Below are 21417 nucleotides of genomic sequence, written 5' to 3' on the forward strand. Positions count from 1 at the left end.
ACTATCTAACAATGATAATTGTATTTTCAGGACACGCACCCTGCGATAAACGATATCCACTGGGCTTGCGCACTAAGCCACTCGTTAGGAAAAACGGAACTCTCGAACATGATCCCGCTGCTAGTGAAGAATGTACAGTGCGCCACCGTGCTCTCAGACATCCTCCGACGGTGCAGTATGACTGCACCAGGAATATCGTGTCCGCATCCGGCGCCCTTGGACGGCGCTAAGCACCAGACACCCCACCCTCACGGCGGACGTAGCAGAGGCTGTGCCCCTGGAGCGATCAAACCGCTCTCGTATGACCGGCCACCGCTCAGACAGCTGCTGGAGGCGGCTGTGGCGGCTTACATAAACACCACACACTCCCGACTGACGCACATCTCGCCCCGCCACTACGGCGACTTCATCGACTTCCTGACCAAAGCCAGGGATACGTTTATCTTGGCTCACGACGGTCACGCCCAGTTCACGCAGCTCATCGAGAACATGAAGGTAGCTTATAAAGGCAAAAAGAAGTTGATGTTTCTGGTGAAAGAGCGGTTTGGCTGATGTCGCGTCCACGGCCCTGCACAGTGACCCGGGTGTAGGTTTCCTTGACCGGTGACATTGCACGTGGCTATTGTTTGTGTAGTTTCGTTCCGGACATTTATTCGTGGCCTGTAATTGTAATTAATTGATTTAGAACAAAATTGATTTACAAAGATAGCAATATATCACATATTCAAGTGACGTTTGTTCATGATGATTACAGTACTCGCACGAAACTTCTATTAGAGAACTACGCAAACGTTCAAGACTAATTTGTACATTTCTAGTATAACCTTAGGTATTTATTTTTTGGTTAATTTGGATTGACTTTGTGATAATATCTGCTCTGGGACATGGGTCAGAGCTGTATGTGCGAGATTTACCTGTGCGGAAAGATGACGTGTTTATTTAAAAAAGTAACATATAATAAATTGCGATTCCAAGGCAAAATTAGATAAAAGGCTCCCAATTTGAACCACACAAATTTGTTAATGATAGGTCAGTTATAATGCGTTTAACCGGCTAATTCAAGTGATTGAACAAACTTTTATTTTGTTAATGGGAAAATGACAATAATAGTATAGTGAGCATTACTAGAATCCTGTTGCAAATGTACAGTTCCTGTCCACTAACAAATTTCAACGGTTAAATTAAAGGGGCTGAAATGAAAATAGTTCGACAATGAAACTGCTTCGTTGGTTAGCAAATACTGGACAATATCATTATGAGATTTAAAGTACTATTTATTAAAATTCAATGATTTTAATTAACAGACTGATTTTAAGTTTGCACATTTGGGAGATCAATCTGACGCAGCGTCACAGATATGTAAATTTTTGTATATTCTGTACTGCAGGTGGCTTGCCAGTTTGAATTGTTGAATGTGCTCGATCTCAATGCCGTGTTTGGCATTATTTATTTAGTATTACTTTGTTTTTAGTTAGGTACAACTTAGTTCAATATTTTAGTCACTGTAAGAACTATTTTAGGAAATTCGCATTTATATTTCATTCCGTTCTTGCTTTGATTGCTTTTAATTTATTTGGCATCCATTCTTACTTGGCAGAAGGAATTTTTACAAATACGTACTATTTCGTAAGATTCATTGTTGATTTGCATTCTTTTCAAGTAACAAAAATATTTATATTACATATGCATACCTATAACTAACAATTGTTAAAGTTTCTTTTGTTGTTCATGTTTTTGTTGCTAAAGGATTTCAATAAAAATATGTTTTTATTATTTCTTCATGTTACTCCCTTTAAATTCTTTCTGCTGGATTGAAATCTGTATACATTATTTATTGATTTTCTTTTTTTGCGTTATGTTTTGAATTAGTTACACGCCATAATACTTCGTTTAAATTGTATGTTTGTTTTACCAAAGAATTGTTATTTGTATAGTATTTATGTATATATTATATGCCCTAAGAGATATGGTGTCTCATAATATGTCAGGAAGGTGTTATACAGTCTGAGTTTGAAACACATGATGTGTAATGCTTTCCAAATATACTTCAAGGTAAATGCTTCCTGTTATTTAAATACAGTATATCAATAAGTACAAAATAATTATAATAATAAAGAAGTAAACAGTCGACCAAGCTGTTGTAGCAATTTGTCAGCTGTCATTCCATAAGCTACCTCTTTGAGCTATCATGCGATCATTTACCATAGTTGTTGCTGTTTAATCAACAAAACTTCTATAAAAATCACACCAAATTAAATTATGAATAACTATTTTGATCAAAAATAAATTGTGTCTTGCATCAGTTATGGTAAATTTTTCACATTTTGACTGTTCTAATATTCAACCAAACACTTTGAAAGTTTCAAATATAAAATATCGATTAGAATTACTGGTTGAATATTAAAAACTGACTGATTAACGCTAAAAACCACAAATACAACAAAATCAAATATGCATTTGTATTATGCAATATTATATTATAGCTAACACCGTAATCAAAAAAAAAAATTGTATGTTTAAATTAAGTATTTTATAATTAAAATTTGCAATACTTGTATAAAGTTTGAACTGCCCATGCCAGTAAATTTAATTTGAATTGAGTTATATGTATCTGTGATTAATAATTTTATTTTTTTGTCCAGTGCCACATTTTTATTATTATTAGTTCATTTTAAGAAAACCATGTAACTTAAGGATACTGTAAATAAAGAAACTTGGCCAAATTTGGTACACGTTCATTCCAATGAGATAATTTTATATTTGTTGTTGTATTGTGTTTAGTGTATTATATACTTAGGAAAAAGTTGTAAATATTGCCAAAAAATAACTTAGTTCATTATTTGTTAAAATAAAGCAAATTTGCTTTCAATATGTCTGTGTATTACTAATTTATGATTATTTTTATGATAAATACAAATATTTGTAATTCATTGGTCTTTTAATTCACCATAATTATAAAAATATGAAAGGAATTTCCTCTAATATAACACAACTTATGAGGTAAGTCGTATAAATATAAAAAGAACGAGAGTGAGAGTATAAAAAACTTAGTCCAACCTTTGACTTAGACAACATTATTGTAATATCTATAACCCAAATTAAACCTAGCTGCCATGCAGAACACACAGGCTAAAATTTTACAAAGAATTAAATGTGTATGAGAATTAACACGTGTATGTTAAATACATTATTTACATCAAAAAAGCTAAAATAGATTTGAGAATTACATTTATTTAGTTAAATGTTCACATTCATTATATCCAAGTTTCAATTTAATCAATACTACACATAAGTATATATTCACAAACGACACATTTATAATTTAATCGACACGATAAATTAATAAAGCTGACATAATTTTTTGATTATTCCAGAACGCAAGTTCTGACGATAACTTCAGTAACAGCATAGGGATCACAATTAGAAGATGGCCTTCTATCCTCCAGATATCCCTTTTTATCCTCCGCACAAGCTCTGGGAATTCTTATGCTTGCCTTACGATTTGCGACACCTACAACGAACAGACCACCAAAAATGTCAGTTACATAATTAGTAGTAAAATATTTAGCACTTACCAGCACTGAAATCATGGATTGAAGAAGTTTCATGTTTTCCGGTCAACCTCCTTTCATTGTCCTTTCCTCCCTTTGGATCGTAAGCCTGGATGTGCCTCAAGTGGTTTCTAGATAGTTTGTCAATGGCCTTTTCGATTTCGCTAATAAAATTTTATTGTTAACTTCATTTGAAAAGTATGTTATATAGCCAATAATATTTCTGTATCAATGAGTGATACAATATTTAAAGAAATATCAACAGTAGTATTAAATTACAATTTTGCTAACTATACAATAGATTATTGTCTTTTCTATAATTCAAATATTTTTCGGTAATTAAATACTATCATTAATATTGGGTACGTAATATCCTATATTAAATGCAAGAAAAAGACATACATGATGCCTCCCTCTTCTCTCATAGCTTTTGTAGAGAAGTTCGTATGGGCACCCGATCCACTCCAATCTCCTTCCATTGGTTTAGGGTCAAAACTGACTATAACTCCAAAATCTTCGGCGACTCTATGTAAAATGTATCTTGCCATCCATAACTCGTCCGCCGCTGAAATACCCTCGCACGGACCAACTTGGAACTCCCACTGAAACAACATTTTCGTTATTTTTAAACAACACCATAGCGAAATCGAATTCTTACTCCAGATGGAAGAGCTTCCGCATTGGTACCAGATATAGTGATGCCAGCATACAAACAAGCTCTGTAATGGGCTTCAACGATATCACGTGCATAGACCTTGTTGGCTCCAACGCCACAATAATAAGGGCCTTGAGGTCCAGGAAAACCATTTTTGGGCCATCCCAGCGGTCTCAAATCCATGTCCAGAAGCGTGTATTCTTGTTCAATTCCAAACCACGGTTCGGATTCTTTAGCAGCAATCATTGCTTCAAGGCATTTCACCCTTTTGTTACAATCTAAAACAATAAATAAATGTACTTGGTGGTTCCGATTTGATTGAAAAATGAACCTGTTGGTTTCTTGTTGTATCTGAACGTGTTGCAAAGGACCAATTTATTATTGCCTCTCGTAAAAGGATCCTTGTAAAGGGCGACAGGATACAAATAAGTGTCAGTATTTGATACATCGGCTTGATAACACGAACTTCCATCGTAATTCCATATCGGAAGATCTGAAAATAAACATTTGATTAATGGGATGGATGATTTGACAATTGAATTAGTTCAATAAGAAAAACAATTCTATTTAAAGAACATCAGGGGTTTCAGTTCGTATGATTGATTATTGTTTACACATTGGGCGAAAAGGGAATTTTACTACCTTCCGGTTTTTCTGGGACGAAATTCAAGGTCCTAGTTTTGCCTCTTAGGTTTTCGCCGGTTCCATCAATCCATACGTATGTAGCTTGGCATATTCCATCTGGAATTGGTAGGCTCATGTAGTTATACAATACTGACTTGTTCAGTATTGCATTTGGTGAATGCTCTAATGTATAATTAGGCATCTCTGCAAACAATTTTTTATAAAAAATTTGTTTTCGGTTTTTTTCTGATTAATATATTATTTATAAAAGAGGTCGAAGACTTTTATAAATAAAACCTCGAACATCTATATACAATTAACTATATTCAAACTGGGTTTCAGATGCATTTTTAATTTTAGATCGATATGAACCTATTATTTATTGAACGGTCAACCTATTTATTTATCTACAACAGAAATTGAAATAGATTCACGAAACATATTTAATTATGAAATTGAACTGTTGCAACAATAGGAAATTTACTAGGATCTTTTATTATTAGATCCATCGATTTGCTAAATGGTTTATCATCCACTAAGTAATTTTCGATCTTATCGAAAAAGGATCATTATCCAGGATTAAATTGAATGATACAATTTGTGTAATTGGATGCTTAGAGATCAATCAATATTTTAATCAACATGTTTCAACACAATATATTACACACACTTATAATAAGACATTCAATTATGTTCATATTTTCGCCTAACTGAAATTACATATTTTCAGTTTTATAATAAAATAGACAAGGTCCATAAACAGATAAATTTACTAGCAAAATAAAAACAAGCAAAGTCCAATGCGATCTAAATTTTCTGTTGTTCTCAATGTGCCAACAATTTTTTCACATTAATTTAAAACATTTGTAAGACACAGTGTCTATTTTCATTTTAAAACTATTCACGCAATGTGTTATTTTTTTAAAACTATGTAAATATCCAAGATGTTTTGATGTTTATTTGTATGTTTATAATTTTAGTTCGTGTACTATTTATATATTTAATATAAATATAATATAATCTGAATTCAGTTTTTAAATGTTTAGAGGTTTTTCTTATAAACCATCTTAGTAAATGTAGAATATTGTTAATAACATAAAAGAAATAATTATTAAAGGTTTAACCAAAGAGAAAAAATATGTAAAAAAACTAAATTTACAAAACTATGAAATGAGTACATTTTCACGCTGTACATTTAGTTATGTTTGTTATAGTTAATAATTAATTCTTACCTTTAAGTAATTAGATAATGGTTGAAGATAGTTTTGAAAGCAGAACAACTAGTTGGGTCGTGTTTCAGCAATAACAAAATCTCCCAAACTGAAAATTCTGTGGCAGAATAGTTTGGTTTTATGCATTTGTAGAGTTTGTGAGGAACGCTTGCGCATACGAAATCCACCACCCGAGCTGAAACCGACAATTTATCGCATTTTCACGCGGGTTTATTAATAAATTACGCCGCTCAATTTCAGTGTTCGTTTCCATATGTTTATTTTTCAAATATTTAAAGATGCGCTTACTCGAATTAACGGCAAACCCGATTGAGATAAATATCAGTAATTCGTTAGAAAGGTAAGAACGTTTGATGGGTAATTAATTAAAATTATATCTGCTTTTTTAAACAGATATTATCAAAAACTTTAATTGAAGATGTTTCCAAATGGTTCTCAAATCTTCAATTTCAATTAGCAATTTAGGGTGATGTTTACAACATTTTGGGGTTCAAATAAGACATTAAAATTTATTTTGGCATTGTATCGCTGATATCTTACACGATAGAAAAATAAAAGTCGATGTCAAAATATTTATTTAATTTTGATTTCCAGGTTCAAAGAAGACAATTGAAATTAATTTTTTCTTCAATACATTGTTTTTTTTTCCTAGAAAATTTAGATGATCAAAGCGATGATTAAAGTGTAAGGTTTCATCCATACATTACTAAAATAGAAACAAGGTATAAAATCATCAGGGACAAGCAGATGTTTCCAGGATCAAAAAAGACAATTGAAATTCATTTGTTCTTCAGCCTATTGATTTTCTTTCTAAAAAATCTAGATGATCAAAACGATGATTAAAATGTAAGGTTTCATCAAGAACAAGATATCAAAGCATCAGGCACGAACAAATGTTGGCTAAGTATCTTACACGAGAAGATCCAATCGATAGAAACATAAACATCTAGATAACTCAAATGGATAAAGCATAAAAAAATATAGAAGTAAACTAAATATTTGTTTACTTTTCTTTGTATCAAAACTATTTCTTTTTTTAATGGATCTTGACCTACTACATTTTGAAATGCTTGTAACAACGGTTAACAATGTAAAACTTGGAATTATTTAAATGGCCATTAAATTTATTAATTAAAGTGACTGAAAAAGGAAAAAAGTTGCTGAAAATTTGAACTTGAGCATTAGTCTACCGCGAAATGCTGAGGCCATCTAGAGCAAACGTGTTGAACTATTAAACATATTTTGTTCATGTAATTTGTGTTGTGTGTTCACAGGGGTAATATATTTTTCTATTTTATTATTAATTAAACAAAATTTTTCTATATATATATATACAATATTTACTGAATTCGTACAATCACTTCATTTAAAAATCATGAAAAGAACTTCAATTTAACAATTTGTTCTTTATTATAATGTTATTCATCTTTAACGACATATAATATTAGTTTATATAATAACATCAGGTTCAGATATTCTTTAGTTATTAAAAAGTAAAAAAAATTAAATAAACATGGCTTGGGGATTTCACATTATGAACATTAATCACTCTACAATTTCACAACTGGCGCTAATGTCGAATGTCATTCAGTTTGTTTTATTTATAACTGGTAGTTATATGTGTTTGATTTCTAGTTCCAGTACATGTTGCTTTACGTATTAAGTTTAATTTAAGATGTAATCAAATGAAGTTGTTATTTTTGAATTATGGGAGACACATTTGATGATTTTTTGGAAGAATTCAAAAATGCAACTGTTAATACCAGTAAAACTTTTAAGTTTAAAAAAGTGGAATCTTTTAGTGGAAGTACCAGTCCATTACACAAAAAGGAAACATTGTCCAATCAACAACAAAGTGCCAATGGTAAATCAAACCATATTCAAGTGACTTCAAATAAGGACAAAGTGATATGTAGAACAACCAGTGAATCAAGTGTTAAAGAAAATGTACAATCTAACAATAAATTTAAATTTAAACCCAAAGAATCATCACACGTCATTAATAACAGTAAAGAAGAATCTAAAAGAGACAATGGAAAAGTATCTGAAGACAAAACTGTTCGCGATATTAGTGATACAAAAATAAACAATAGTTCAAATTTTAAATACAGATCATCTCTTTCATGTAAATCAGAGTCCCAAATAGTAAGTAGAAAAGACTAGGTTAGAAATAATATAAGTAGTAATATAAACAACAAACTGTTTTCAGGTTAAACCCGAATTATCCAACAAAACAAATCATCAAAATGGGCCAGTGAGTGCCAAGAATGTAATCACACCTAAAGAAAGTTATGTGAAGAACAATTTTAAGAAAACCCTCAGCCTATCTGATGAAAAGAAGTCTAAGAGTAGCATACCAGAGAGAAACAATGGAATACGAATATCTGAGAGTAAAAACAAAACACCTGAGAAAAGGGACCAAACACCAAGCAAGAAAAAGTTAAGTAGATCTTCAGAGAAAAAGACTAGTAGTCAAATAATTAGTCCACATAAATCAGCTGATAAAGAAAAAGTTAACATTAATTTAATAAAGAAGTTTTGTGACGAAGATGATCTTACCAGTTCATCAATTGTTCAGCCAAAAAGATTTAAATTAAAAAAGTTGTCTACTTCATCTCAGTCATCATTGTCGCCATCAGGAAGCCAATCAATTGGAGAATCTCTCAAAAAAGTGGTCATACCTCAGTTATCATGTAAATCAGGCCTCACAGAAAAGTCTTCAAATGTTAGTTCACAAAAGACAGACAACACTCATGAGAAAGTTAATTTTCATCTTGATGATAAGGTTTCAAAAATTGACAATTCTTTATTACCATCAAATGATGACTACATGGATGATGCTGAATTCGAGAGGTTGTTTGGTAATACTACTGAAAATTTAGATAACTCATACGATTCGGATATTTTGGCGTCCCAGGAAAATTATATGGACGATGATGAGTTCGAAAAACGATTTGGAGGTGACGGCAACAATACCAAAACTGAGACTACGAATCCTGTGGATGATTTTGATTATACATCGGTAAATTGGGATGAGAAATTTGATACGGAGCCCGACACATGTGACATACCTGACGTTTCAGATATAGATTGGTCAAATGATGTATTACAAGAACCTCCTTTAAATCAGTTCAATAATAGAAAAGACAATTCAGACGAATTTAAGAAAACCTATCCACATTCTGAAGTGATGGTGGAAGTCTTGCATGAAAAATTTGGTTTGAGGGAGTTCAGACCTCATCAAAGAGAAATCATCAATGCCAGTTTATTAGGACATGATGTATTTGTTCTCATGCCTACTGGAGGAGGAAAGAGCTTGTGCTATCAACTACCAGCCATTTTATCACCAGGTGTAACAGTTGTTATTTCACCTTTAAGAGCACTGATCAGTGATCAAGTGGACAAACTCAACGCTCTGGATATACCTTCAGCACATTTATGCTCAGATGTAGCAAAGAGTGAAGTTGATATTATTTATGGCAAATTAAGTACAAGGGAACCAATTCTTAAACTGCTATATTTGACGCCTGAAAAAATAGGGGCATCAGGGAAGATGATTGATATGTTGACTAACTTGTATGCAAGGGATAAATTAGCAAGAGTCGTAATCGACGAAGCTCATTGTCTTTCACAGTGGGGTCACGACTTTAGACCAGATTACAAACAACTGTCTTTTATAAGACGACAATTTCCAAAAGTTCCCATTATTTGCTTAACTGCCACAGCCACTAAACAGGTTCAAGGAGATGTAATTACTATACTGAATTTAAAAAACGTTAAAACGTTTATTAGAAGTTTTAATCGACCCAACATCAAATACCAAGTGCTTCCGAAAACCACTAAGACCTTAGCGGGTGAAATTGCGGGTCTTATTAAATCTAAATTTTTTAGACAATCTGGCATCATATATTGTCTTTGTCGAAAGGACTGTGAACGTCTTGCTGAAGATCTATGCAAAATGGGCGTAAAAGCTAGAGCATATCATGCTGGTATGTCTGACAAAGTGCGTGAAAAGCACCAACGTGATTGGATGCAAGACCAGTTTCACGTTATCGTGGCTACAATAGCCTTTGGAATGGGCATTGACAAACCAGATGTGAGATTTGTCATACACGGCTCATTGCCAAAATCGGTGGAGGGATTTTACCAGGAATCTGGCAGAGCCGGACGAGATGGAAAAACATCTTACTCGTATTTGTTTTATTCGTACCAAGATGTAGCACGAATTCAGAAAATCATTGCGCTGGACAAGAAGAGTACTATAGATGGTCATTTTGAAAACTTAAATCAGATGGTTTCCTATGCTGAAAATACTGTGGACTGCCGTAGATATCTTCAACTACTTCATTTAGGTGAAAATTTTGATAGGAAAATATGTATAGCCAACAAAGAAACTACCTGTGATAATTGTTTAAATATTAACAAATATAAAAACCGGGACGTTACGAAAGAAGCAAAGGAATTGGCAGTTTTAGTGCAAGACATTGCTAGAAGAGAAAATGTGACTTTGCTCCATATAGCTGAAGTTTACAAGGGTTCTAAAAATACTAAAGTAATGAGCAGAGGCCACGACAGACATAAATATTATGCTGCCGGCAGTAATATGGATAGAAATGATATACAACGAATTTTAAAAGTCCTGTTGTTAAAAAATGTGCTTGTTAACTTTTGTTCATGTGTTGGAGGTTATCCTGTTGTTTATCTTAAGCCGGGCCCCAAAATAGAAATGATGAATAGAAATATAACAATAAATATTACTGTAAACACCGCCAGCAAAGTCACATCTGGCAGTGATTTTCCTGAAATTTCAGTCAGTAAATCAGGGAAATCGGCAGCATCGATATCGACTGCTGGAAGCAGGACTCCTTCCCAATTTGAAATTAATAACATCACAATGAAATGTCATGAGGAGCTTTTGGCGGAAATTAATCGTTTGGCCGTTGAAAAGAATGTCACCATGACTTCCATAATGAACCTGTCTGCTGTAAAAAGTATGGCAGACTATTTGCCCACAACTGAGGAGGAATTCTTAAAAATTCAATACGTTACGAAGGCAAATTACGCTAAATGTGGAGAGTTCCTTTTGCCGATTATTAAGAAATACCGCGCAGAGATGGACAAACTGAAGGAGAAGCAGGTAGTACCGCAGTTTAACTCGTACGAAAGCGATTGGGGCGAATCCAGTTCTTACTCGCCATCTAGTAGAAGGGGAATTAAAAGGAAGTCTACTAACGGATATAAACGAGGAGGTTTTAAGAATCGCAAAAGGAGGAGAAAGTCTGGCTCACCGAAAAAAAGTCGGGGAGCTGCCACTAAGAAAAAAGTATCATCATCAAGTAAAAAAGGACTAGGCATGATGCCAGTGATGCATTTCAAATAAGACATTATTTATAATAGTTATTTGATTTTTGCAATAAATTTTTATATTAAATATATATTTTTATTCCTTATTACATTCTTATTCCAAGTTGAAAAGAAGTTTTGCAAGCTAAAAACATGTCCACGATATTGTTATAAATAATAATAATGTGATTATTTGGTTTATACATTCAAAACAAAATTATTGTATTTACAGGCTAAATAATTAAGAAATGTTGCAACAAAAAAAAACATCAATTATATTATCCATCCCGTTTGCTTTTTGATTTGAATGTTCATAACTGATCAAATTTTAAGTTACATCCATTCTTATTAGAAGTATTTGTTAGTTTCTGAATGACTAACTTCTTGTTCTATTAATTTCTAATTTATTAATTATTGTGAGAATGGCGTTAAATTAGGGATAGACCTGACCATTAAATGGACTTTCTATTTATATTTAAACTTATTTCACTTGAGTTCAACATTCCCAGTAGAATATAGAAATCCATTGACAGATATGGCAGAGAAGTTTAGTTTAATTCGTTTTTATTCTATTGACTCATTCCCAGAATATCCTGCAAATCAACAGTGCCTTTTTAAGATGTTAAGCTATCCTTGTCTGACACTGTTTGTTTATCCTATTTTCAATTAACATTCAATTATCTAGTGTGTTTGTTTATCTCCATGGTGAAACAATTGATATATATTCGGGAGAGTTGTTTATACCGATGTTACCTTATAAAGAAATACATACACAATTTTAGTTTGCCTCTTCGCCCAGAACGGGCAACATCTCTTCGGATTACTTCGATATAGATGTTTCAAGTTCAGACTAAAGTTTAATTAACAAGTCAAGAATAAACTAAGGCACTTATAGGTGAGAATATTTCCATAATAATAATGAGTTTTATCAGTTTTCTTTTTAATAGGATAATATGGCCAAATAATTTAATCGTACATTTTTATTCCAAATTCATAATTCAAATCAACCAACCGACCAACGTTCCAAGAGATAAATTTAATTATGTATAAATGAAACGAAATTTATTTACATCGTTTAAAATACTACAAAGGATCCAAGGCACCTTAAGGTAAGAATAATTCCATATTAATTATAATCTTATTTAATTTCATTATGTATTTCATCAGTAATAATTTTTAACTTTCCCCTTGTTAAAAAAATACTACGGTAATTCTTTAAATTTTGAGCCATCCTTCTCCGACTGTGTTGTGTCACCATGGTAACTAACAAATAAGTACCGTTATTTTTCTAATTATCAAATGTGCTGGTCTTTGTTTTGTAACCATGGTGATAAACAACAGATGTTTGTTTGTTGGTTTCATTGTAAATTATCACTAGAAACATTTCAGTCTGAAGCTTGGTACACGACGAAGAACATATCTGAAACACTTCAACAAAGTAATTATTTCAAGTTCAGATTCAAAATTAATTGATAAGTCTGTTGAAAGCGTTGAACATATTCAAAAGGACTCGAGGCACTATAAGGTAAGAATACATTCATACTAATTTTTGATTTAGTTTAATTTCATTATGTATTTTTATCAGTAATAGATTTCAAACCAAATATAATAAATTTTTATTTTGGTTTATAATTCAAATGTTAATGAATCTCAATGTACAGAGAGATATTTTCGACTTGTTAAAAAAGTACTACAGTGATCCTTTAAATTTTAAGCACCTTGTCCGATTGTTTGTTGTGTCTCCATGGTACTAACAAATAAGTACAGTTATTTTTCAAATTATCAAATGTGCTGGTCTTTGTTTTGTAACCATGGTGATAAACAGCAGATGTTTGTTTGTTGGTTTCATTGTAAATTATCACTAGAAACATTTCAGTCTGCAGCTTGGTACACGACGAAGAACATATCTGAAACACTTCAACAAAGTAATTATTTCAAGTTCAGATTCAAAATTAATTGATAAGTCTGTTGTAACCGTTGAATAGATTCCAAAGGATGACTCAAGGCACTATAAGGTAAGAACACATCCATATTAATTTTGATTTCGTTTAATTTCATTATGTATTTCGTCAGTTATATTTTAACATAATCACAAATCAGTGTAAATTTTAAATTAATCATTGTTAATTTTGATTTCACATTAAATATTTTTCTCTTTCTATTTTAGTTCAGCTATATAAACTAGGAGTGAAAGGTAGCAATGTTTTGAAACTTCGAAAGTCCATCGAACAGCTTTGTACCACCACTGCAATAAAAAGAAAAATCAATTGGGACTCAAGTAGAACAGAATATTTTTGGAAGAATCCTGAATTTAAATCCTGAAACCAATTCTCAGGTAAAATTATTCTTACTCTTTTTGAAACGTTGTTTTCGGAGTCACCTCCAGTCTCATATCAATAAAACTTTGTCATACTTTAGAAAAATATGCTATTAAGATAACTACAAGTCCTGTATTGGACCTCAATGTAGAATAATCTTTACATAATTTACACCAAAGTTATTAAATTATTCTAGTGATTATTCAAAGGGAACTTTTGATTTATTTATCCCAGAATCAATAAATCACCATTCATGTAACAATAACTGGTTTAAAGATTACGAAGAGTTTTGAGCAGACTCGTTTATTGACGTTGAGGTTTAGGATCTTCTAGAACACTATCATTATGAAGAAACAAATTTCGAAATTTAAAAAGTTCAGAGAGTTTAAATTTTATGTGATAAAGTGAAAACATTGAGAAAAAGTACAAACAAGACTTCAACAAATTTCTGCGAAGTACTACTCTGGTTGATTTTGAAATGTCCTGGACCGCTTCATCAATAAATGCGGATGCATGAGGCAGCGACTGGAATAAATAGTAAATGCTGTTTTGAGCATGCACATTAATTGATGTAGAGGTCTAGGCTTTTCTGAGTTCGGTCACAATAAAATCAAATACTTTGAATGGGAACAATTCGAAAATTATTTATGTCGGTAGTTCATTGGAATATCTAATTTGAATACTAAGTACAGTTTTGAGCAAATTCGTTTATTGGCGTTAAAATCTACGATTCCCTCAAGTGTCTTATCACCATGAAGTCCATATAGTTTTGAGTGGCACAAATTGAAACATAAAGAATTGACATTGAACTTAAATCGAAAAAAATAACGTGGTTTTGTTTGTTCATAGAGTTGCTGATATCATCTCAAAATTTTTGCATAATATTGTGGCTGTTCTGACAAGTGTCTGGGACTGCGTGTCGATAAATAAACATGCATGAGACTTCAATTAACAAGTAATCGAAGTTTTGGGCATGTCCATTTGTTGACTCACAGTTCCAGGCTCTTGAAAGAACAGTTCATAATAAATTTATTTATTCCAAAACACAGTATCTAATTTAAATACTAAATACAGTTTTGAGCAAACTCTATAGTTGCTGATAAAATCTCAGGAGATTTTCCTTAAATTCAGATTTTCTTTATATTTAGGTTTCCTTATATATTCAGATTTTAATATAATTATTAGAAAGAGTAAAATTTTTGCATAATATTGTGGCTGTTCTGACAAGTGTCTGGGACTGCGAGTCGATAGATGAACATGCATGAGACTACAATTAACAAGTAATCGAAGTTTTGGGCATGCTCTTTTGTTGACTCACAATTCCAGGCTCTTTAAAGAACAGTTCATAATAAATTTATTTATTCCAAAACACAGTATCTAATTTAAATACTAAATACAGTTTTGAGCAAACTCTATAGTTGCTGATAAAATCTCAGGAGATTTTCCTTAAATTCAGATTTTCTTTATATTTAGGTTTCCTTATATATTCAGATTTTAATATAATTATTAGAAAGAGTAAAATTTTTGCATAATATTGTGGCTGTTCTGACAAGTGTCTAGGACTGCGAGTCGATAGATGAACATGCATGAGACTACAATTAACAAGTAATCGAAGTTTTGGGCATGCTCTTTTGTTGACTCACAATTCCAGGCTCTTTAAAGAACAGTTCATAATAAATTTATTTATTCCAAAACACAGTATCTAATTTAAATACTAAATACAGTTTTGAGCAAACTCCATAGTTGCTGATAAAATCTCAGGAGATTTTCCTTAAATTCAGATTTTCTTTATATTTAGGTTTCCTTATATATTCAGATTTTCATATAATTATTAGAAAGAGTAAAATTTTTGCATAATATTGTGGCTGTTCTGACAAGTGTCTGGGACTGCGAGTCGATAGATGAACATGCATGAGAGTACAATTAACAAGTAATCGAAGTTTTGGGCATGCTCTTTTGTTGACTCACAATTCCAGGCTCTTTAAAGAACAGTTCATAATAAATTTATTTATTCCAAAACACAGTATCTAATTTAAATACTAAATACAGTTTTGAGCAAACTCTATAGTTGCTGATAAAATCTCAAGAGATTTTCCTTAAATTCAGATTTTCTTTATATTTAGGTTTCCTTATATATTCAGATTTTAATATAATTATTAGAAAGAGTAAAATTTTTGCATAATATTGTGGCTGTTCTGACAAGTGTCTGGGACTGCGAGTCGATAGATGAACATGCATGAGACTACAATTAACAAGTAATCGATGTTTTGGGCATGCTCTTTTGTTGACTCACAATTCCAGGCTCTTTAAAGAACAGTTCATAATAAATTTATTTATTCCAAAACACAGTATCTAATTTAAATACTAAATACAGTTTTGAGCAAACTCCATAGTTGCTGATAAAATCTCAGGAGATTTTCCTTAAATTCAGATTTTCTTTATATTTAGGTTTCCTTATATATTCAGATTTTCATATAATTATTAGAAAGAGTAAAATTTTTGCATAATATTGTGGCTGTTCTGACAAGTGTCTGGGACTGCGAGTCGATAGATGAACATGCATGAGAATACAATTAACAAGTAATCGAAGTTTTGGGCATGCTCTTTTGTTGACTCACAATTCCAGGCTCTTTAAAGAACAGTTCATAATAAATTTATTTATTCCAAAACACAGTATCTAATTTAAATACTAAATACAGTTTTGAGCAAACTCCATAGTTGCTGATAAAATCTCAGGAGATTTTCCTTAAATTCAGATTTTCTTTATATTTAGGTTTCCTTATATATTCAGATTTTCATATAATTATTAGAAAGAGTAAAATTTTTGCATAATATTGTGGCTGTTCTGACAAGTGTCTGGGACTGCGAGTCGATAGATGAACATGCATGAGAGTACAATTAACAAGTAATCGAAGTTTTGGGCATGCTCTTTTGTTGACTCACAATTCCAGGCTCTTTAAAGAACAGTTCATAATAAATTTATTTATTCCAAAACACAGTATCTAATTTAAATACTAAATACAGTTTTGAGCAAACTCTATAGTTGCTGATAAAATCTCAAGAGATTTTCCTTAAATTCAGATTTTCTTTATATTTAGGTTTCCTTATATATTCAGATTTTAATATAATTATTAGAAAGAGTAAAATTTTTGCATAATATTGTGGCTGTTCTGACAAGTGTCTGGGACTGCGAGTCGATAGATGAACATGCATGAGACTACAATTAACAAGTAATCGAAGTTTTGGGCATGCTCTTTTGTTGACTCACAATTCCAGGCTCTTTAAAGAACAGTTCATAATAAATTTATTTATTCCAAAACACAGTATCTAATTTAAATACTAAATACAGTTTTGAGCAAACTCCATAGTTGCTGATAAAATCTCAGGAGATTTTCCTTAAATTCAGATTTTCTTTATATTTAGGTTTCCTTATATATTCAGATTTTAATATAATTATTAGAAAGAGTAAAATTTTTGCATAATATTGTGGCTGTTCTGACAAGTGTCTGGGACTGCGAGTCGATAGATGAACATGCATGAGACTACAATTAACAAGTAATCGAAGTTTTGGGCATGCTCTTTTGTTGACTCACAATTCCAGGCTCTTTAAAGAACAGTTCATAATAAATTTATTTATTCCAAAACATAGTATCTAATTTAAATACTAAGTACACTTTTGAGCAAACTCTATGGTTGCTGATAAAATCTCAGGAGATTTTCCTTATATTCAGATTTTCTTTATATTTAGGTTTCCTTATATATTCAGATTTTAATATAATTATTAGAAAGAGTAAAATTTTTGCATAATATTGTGGCTGTTCTGCCAAGTGTCTGGAACTGTGAATCGATAGATGAACATGCATGAGACTACAATTAACAAGTAATCGAAGTTTTGGGCATGCTCTTTTGTTGATTCACATTTCCAGGCTCTTTAAAGAACAGTTCATAATAAATTTATTTATTCCAAAAAACAGTATCTAATTTAAATTCTAAGAATAGTTTTGAGCAAACTCGTTTATTGGCGTTAAAATCTTCTAGAACTCGATCATTATGAAGAAACAAATTGCGAAATTTAAAAAGTTCAGAGATCAAACTAAATTTAAATTTTATGTAATAAAATGAAAACACTGAAAAAAAGTACAAACAAAACATCAACAAATTTCAGCAAACTACTACTCTGGTTGATCTTTGAAATGTCCTGGACCGCTTCATCAATAAATGCGGATGCATGAGACAGCAACTGGAATAAATAGTAAATGCTGTTTTGAGCATGCACATTAATTGATGTAGAGGTCTAGGCTTTTCTGAGTTCGGTCACAATAAAATCAAATACTTTGAATGGGAACAATTCGAAAATTATTTCTGTCGGTAGTTAATTGGAGTATCTAATTTGAATACTAAGTACAGTTTTGAGCAAATTCGTTTATTGGCGTTAAAATCTACGACTCCCTCAAGTGTCTTATCACCATGAAGTCCGTATAGTTTTGAATTGAACAAATTGAAACATAAAGAATTGACATTGAACTTAAATCGAAAAAATAACGTGGTTTTGTTTGTTCATAGAGTTGCTGATATCATCTCAAGAGATTTTCCTTATATTCAGATTTTCTTATGTTCAGATTTTAATATAATTATTAGAAAGAGTAAAATTTTTGCATAATATTGTGGCTGTTCTGACAAGTGTCTGGGACTGCGAGTCGATAAATAAACATGCATGAGACTTCAATTAACAAGTAATCGAAGTTTTGGGCATGTCCATTTGTTGACTCACAGTTCCAGGCTCTTTAAAAAACAGTTCATAATAAATTTATTTATTCCAAAAACCAGTATCTAATTTAAATACTAAGTACAGTTTTGAGCAAACTCGTTTATTAGCGTTAAAATGTATGACTCCCTCAAGTGTCTTATCACCATGAAGTCCATATAGTTTTGAGTGGAACAAATTGAAATTTAAAGAATTGACATTGAACTTAAATTAAATCGAAAAAAATAACGAGACTTTGTTTGTTCATAGAGTTGCTGATAAAATCTCAGGAGATTTTCCTTATATTCAGATTTTCTTTATATTCATGTTTCCTTATATTCAGATTTTAATATAATTATTAGAAAGAGTAAAATTTTTGCATAATATTGTGGCTGTTCTGCCAAGTGTCTGGGACTGCGAGTCGATAAATAAACATGCATGAGACTTCAATTAACAAATAATCGAAGTTTTGGGCATGCCCATTTGTTGACTCACAGTTCCAGGCTCTTTAAAGAACAGTTCATAATAAATTTATTTATTCCAAAAAACAGTATCTAATTTAAATACTAAGTACAGTTATGAGCAAACTCGTTTATTGCCGTTAAAATCTTCTAGAACTCTATCATTATGAAGAAACAAATTTCGAAATTTAAAAAGTTCAGAGATCAAACTAAATTTAAATTTTATGTAATAAAATGAAAACACTGAGAAAAAGTACAACCAAGACTTCAACAAATTTCAGCAAACTACTACTCTGGTTGATCTTTGAAATGTCCTGGACCGCTCCATCAATAAATGCGGATGCATGAGACAGCAACTGGAATAAATAGTAAATGCTGTTTTGAGCATGCACATTAATTGATGTAGAGGTCTAGGCTTTTCTGAGTTCGGTCACAATAAAATCAAATACTTTGAATGGGAACAATTCGAAAATTATTTCTGTCGGTGGTTAATTGGAGTATCTAATTTGAATACTAAGTACAGTTTTGAGCAAATTCGTTTATTGACGTTAAAATCTACGACTCTACGACGGAACAAATTGAAATTTAAAGAATTGACATTGAACTTAAATCGAAAAAAATAACGAGGTTTTGTTTGTTAATAGAGTTGCTGATATCATCTCAGGAGATTTTCCTTATATTCAGATTTTTTTACATTCAGATTTTTTTACATTCAGATTTTAATATAATTATTAGAAAGAGTAAAATTTTTGCATAATATTGTGGCTTTTCTGCTAAGTGTCTGGGACTGCGAGTCGATAGATGAACATGCATGAGACTACAATTATCAAGTAATCGAAGTTTTGGGCATGCTCTTTTGTTGACTCACAGTTCCAGGCTCTTTAAAGAACAACTTATAATAAATTACTTGTGAGAAACTGCTTCTAAATTGCATGTAAATTGGTTTTAAGACGCTAAATAACTAACTTCATCTAAATTTCCGCACATTGAGTTCGCTGGATTCACTGGAGTATCTTGAACTACGTCAATAAATAGGTATGCGTAAGGGTATAAAAATTTATTTATTTCATAAAAAGTATTGTCTTCTGCAGATGACTATTTGAAGAGTTCTGGATCGCATCACCAATAAATCAGCGTGCATGAAACAGTAGCTGGTTTGAATACCAAGTACAGTTTTGAGCAGGCTCATTTATTGGCGTTGAAATCTAGACTCTTCCGATAGTCGGTCACCATAAAGTTTTCTAGTTTTGAGTAAGAGAAATCTAAATTTATGGAATTCACATTGAACATAAAATAAATCGAAAAAGACTAACGAGGTTTGTTCAAACAGTTGCTAATAACATTTTTTGAGTATTATATTGAAAATTGTAATCTCACGCAGTTATTTCAAGTTTTAAGTGACTAAAATTTCTTCACAATATTGTGGCTGTTCTGCTAAGTGTCTCGGACTACGAGTCGCTAAATGAACATGCATGAGACTCCAATTAACAAGAAATTGAAGTTTTGGGCATGCCCATTTGTTGACTCACAGTTCCAGGCTGTTTAGAGAACAGCTCATAATAAATTTCTTGAGAGAATTATTCTAAATTGTAATTTACTCAACGTCTTTATACGTCTTGTTTAAACAAATTCAACATCCTTGAATATTCCATCAGAGAATCATTTATAAAGCAGTAACTAGATTATGAAGTGATTTTTGATATTTTTAATTTACTGAAGTACATATCTAGTCTATAGCTCACATCATTCATTTTTATATTTTAAAATATATGTATTAATTTATTAGAAAATATAATTCTTCGAAAGGTACTGGAAGTGACAACAACGTTCTAAAAAGGGTTAAAATAATTGTATCTGTGAATTACGAAAATTTAGCAAAATTGTAGTAACATGATTTTTTGTTATTTGTCAAATTTGTTTGTCTATAGAATAAATTTATTAACATATGAAGTGTTTTTATGTATACGCTAAATAATTTTTAACTTCTGTAAAAGAGCATATTTACAACTGAATAAGGTAAGTAGAGTTGCACCTTAGTGTTTTTATTTTTTATGTGTGAAATGTACATTTCCTTAGATTACTAAATTATATTTATCTTTTAAAAGATTGAACTGGAACAATAACAATACTAGTTTACCTTGTTTTGTATTTGTGTCAAAATATATCAAAATACAATATTTTGTATATTTAAGTATTTGTTTACAATATTATCAATCGTAATGAGAATTGAATTATCAACAGACACATCCCGGACAAAACAAAAGGAACTACATAGACAAAGTAGTCTACGAGGATCTGATCCAAAACTTTCTTAAAGCAGGAATAAAACATTATTTTTGGTTTAAACTCAGGGCAACACTCACGTCTCATTATTAGAGACAGAGTTGTCTTTTTCGATAGAGATAATTCATAGAACATCTAATAAAACTGTCGCGAGCGTTGCTAGGCAACTAACACATTGATGACGTCACTGGTACATTATAACTACT

At 31.5% G+C, this 21417-nt stretch overlaps 3 protein-coding genes and 1 long non-coding RNA gene across 4 annotated transcripts in view; 3 read left to right on the plus strand and 1 right to left on the minus strand.

Moving 5' to 3' along the window:
* Window positions 1-2930, plus strand: part of LOC109596550 (zinc finger SWIM domain-containing protein 5) — an 87813-nt gene extending 84883 nt beyond the window's left edge. Inside the window, exon 14 of the mRNA XM_049969430.1 lies at window positions 31-2930. Coding sequence (XP_049825387.1) covers window positions 31-552 — 522 coding nt within the window. The 3' untranslated portion in view covers window positions 553-2930. The remainder of the gene's footprint in view (window positions 1-30) is intronic.
* Window positions 2931-3211: 281 nt separating this feature from the next.
* LOC109596562 (glutamine synthetase 2 cytoplasmic) lies at window positions 3212-6202 on the minus strand. Its single transcript, XM_020012128.2, has 7 exons — window positions 6063-6202; window positions 4849-5034; window positions 4538-4699; window positions 4210-4484; window positions 3954-4153; window positions 3576-3715; window positions 3212-3511 (listed from the first exon to the last, which is right to left on the minus strand). Exons 2-7 carry the CDS (start codon window positions 5030-5032, stop codon window positions 3366-3368), a joined length of 1107 nt encoding a protein of 368 aa, XP_019867687.1. The 5' UTR covers window positions 5033-5034; window positions 6063-6202; the 3' UTR covers window positions 3212-3365.
* Window positions 6203-7647: 1445 nt separating this feature from the next.
* On the plus strand, window positions 7648-11495 carry LOC109596561 (Bloom syndrome protein homolog). Its single transcript, XM_020012127.2, has 2 exons — window positions 7648-8207; window positions 8272-11495. The coding sequence occupies exons 1-2, from the start codon at window positions 7770-7772 to the stop codon at window positions 11440-11442; spliced, it is 3609 nt and encodes a 1202-aa protein (XP_019867686.1). The 5' UTR covers window positions 7648-7769; the 3' UTR covers window positions 11443-11495.
* Window positions 11496-12214: 719 nt separating this feature from the next.
* LOC109596558 (uncharacterized) lies at window positions 12215-13885 on the plus strand. The gene is made up of 5 exons (XR_002191375.2): window positions 12215-12300; window positions 12353-12514; window positions 12795-12930; window positions 13282-13420; window positions 13573-13885. It is a non-coding gene; the product is annotated as an uncharacterized LOC109596558 (long non-coding RNA).
* The last annotated feature ends 7532 nt before the right edge of the window (window positions 13886-21417 follow it).

This window comes from Aethina tumida, chromosome 1, assembly GCF_024364675.1.
Source record: "Aethina tumida isolate Nest 87 chromosome 1, icAetTumi1.1, whole genome shotgun sequence".
Lineage (NCBI taxonomy): Eukaryota > Metazoa > Arthropoda > Insecta > Coleoptera > Nitidulidae > Aethina > Aethina tumida.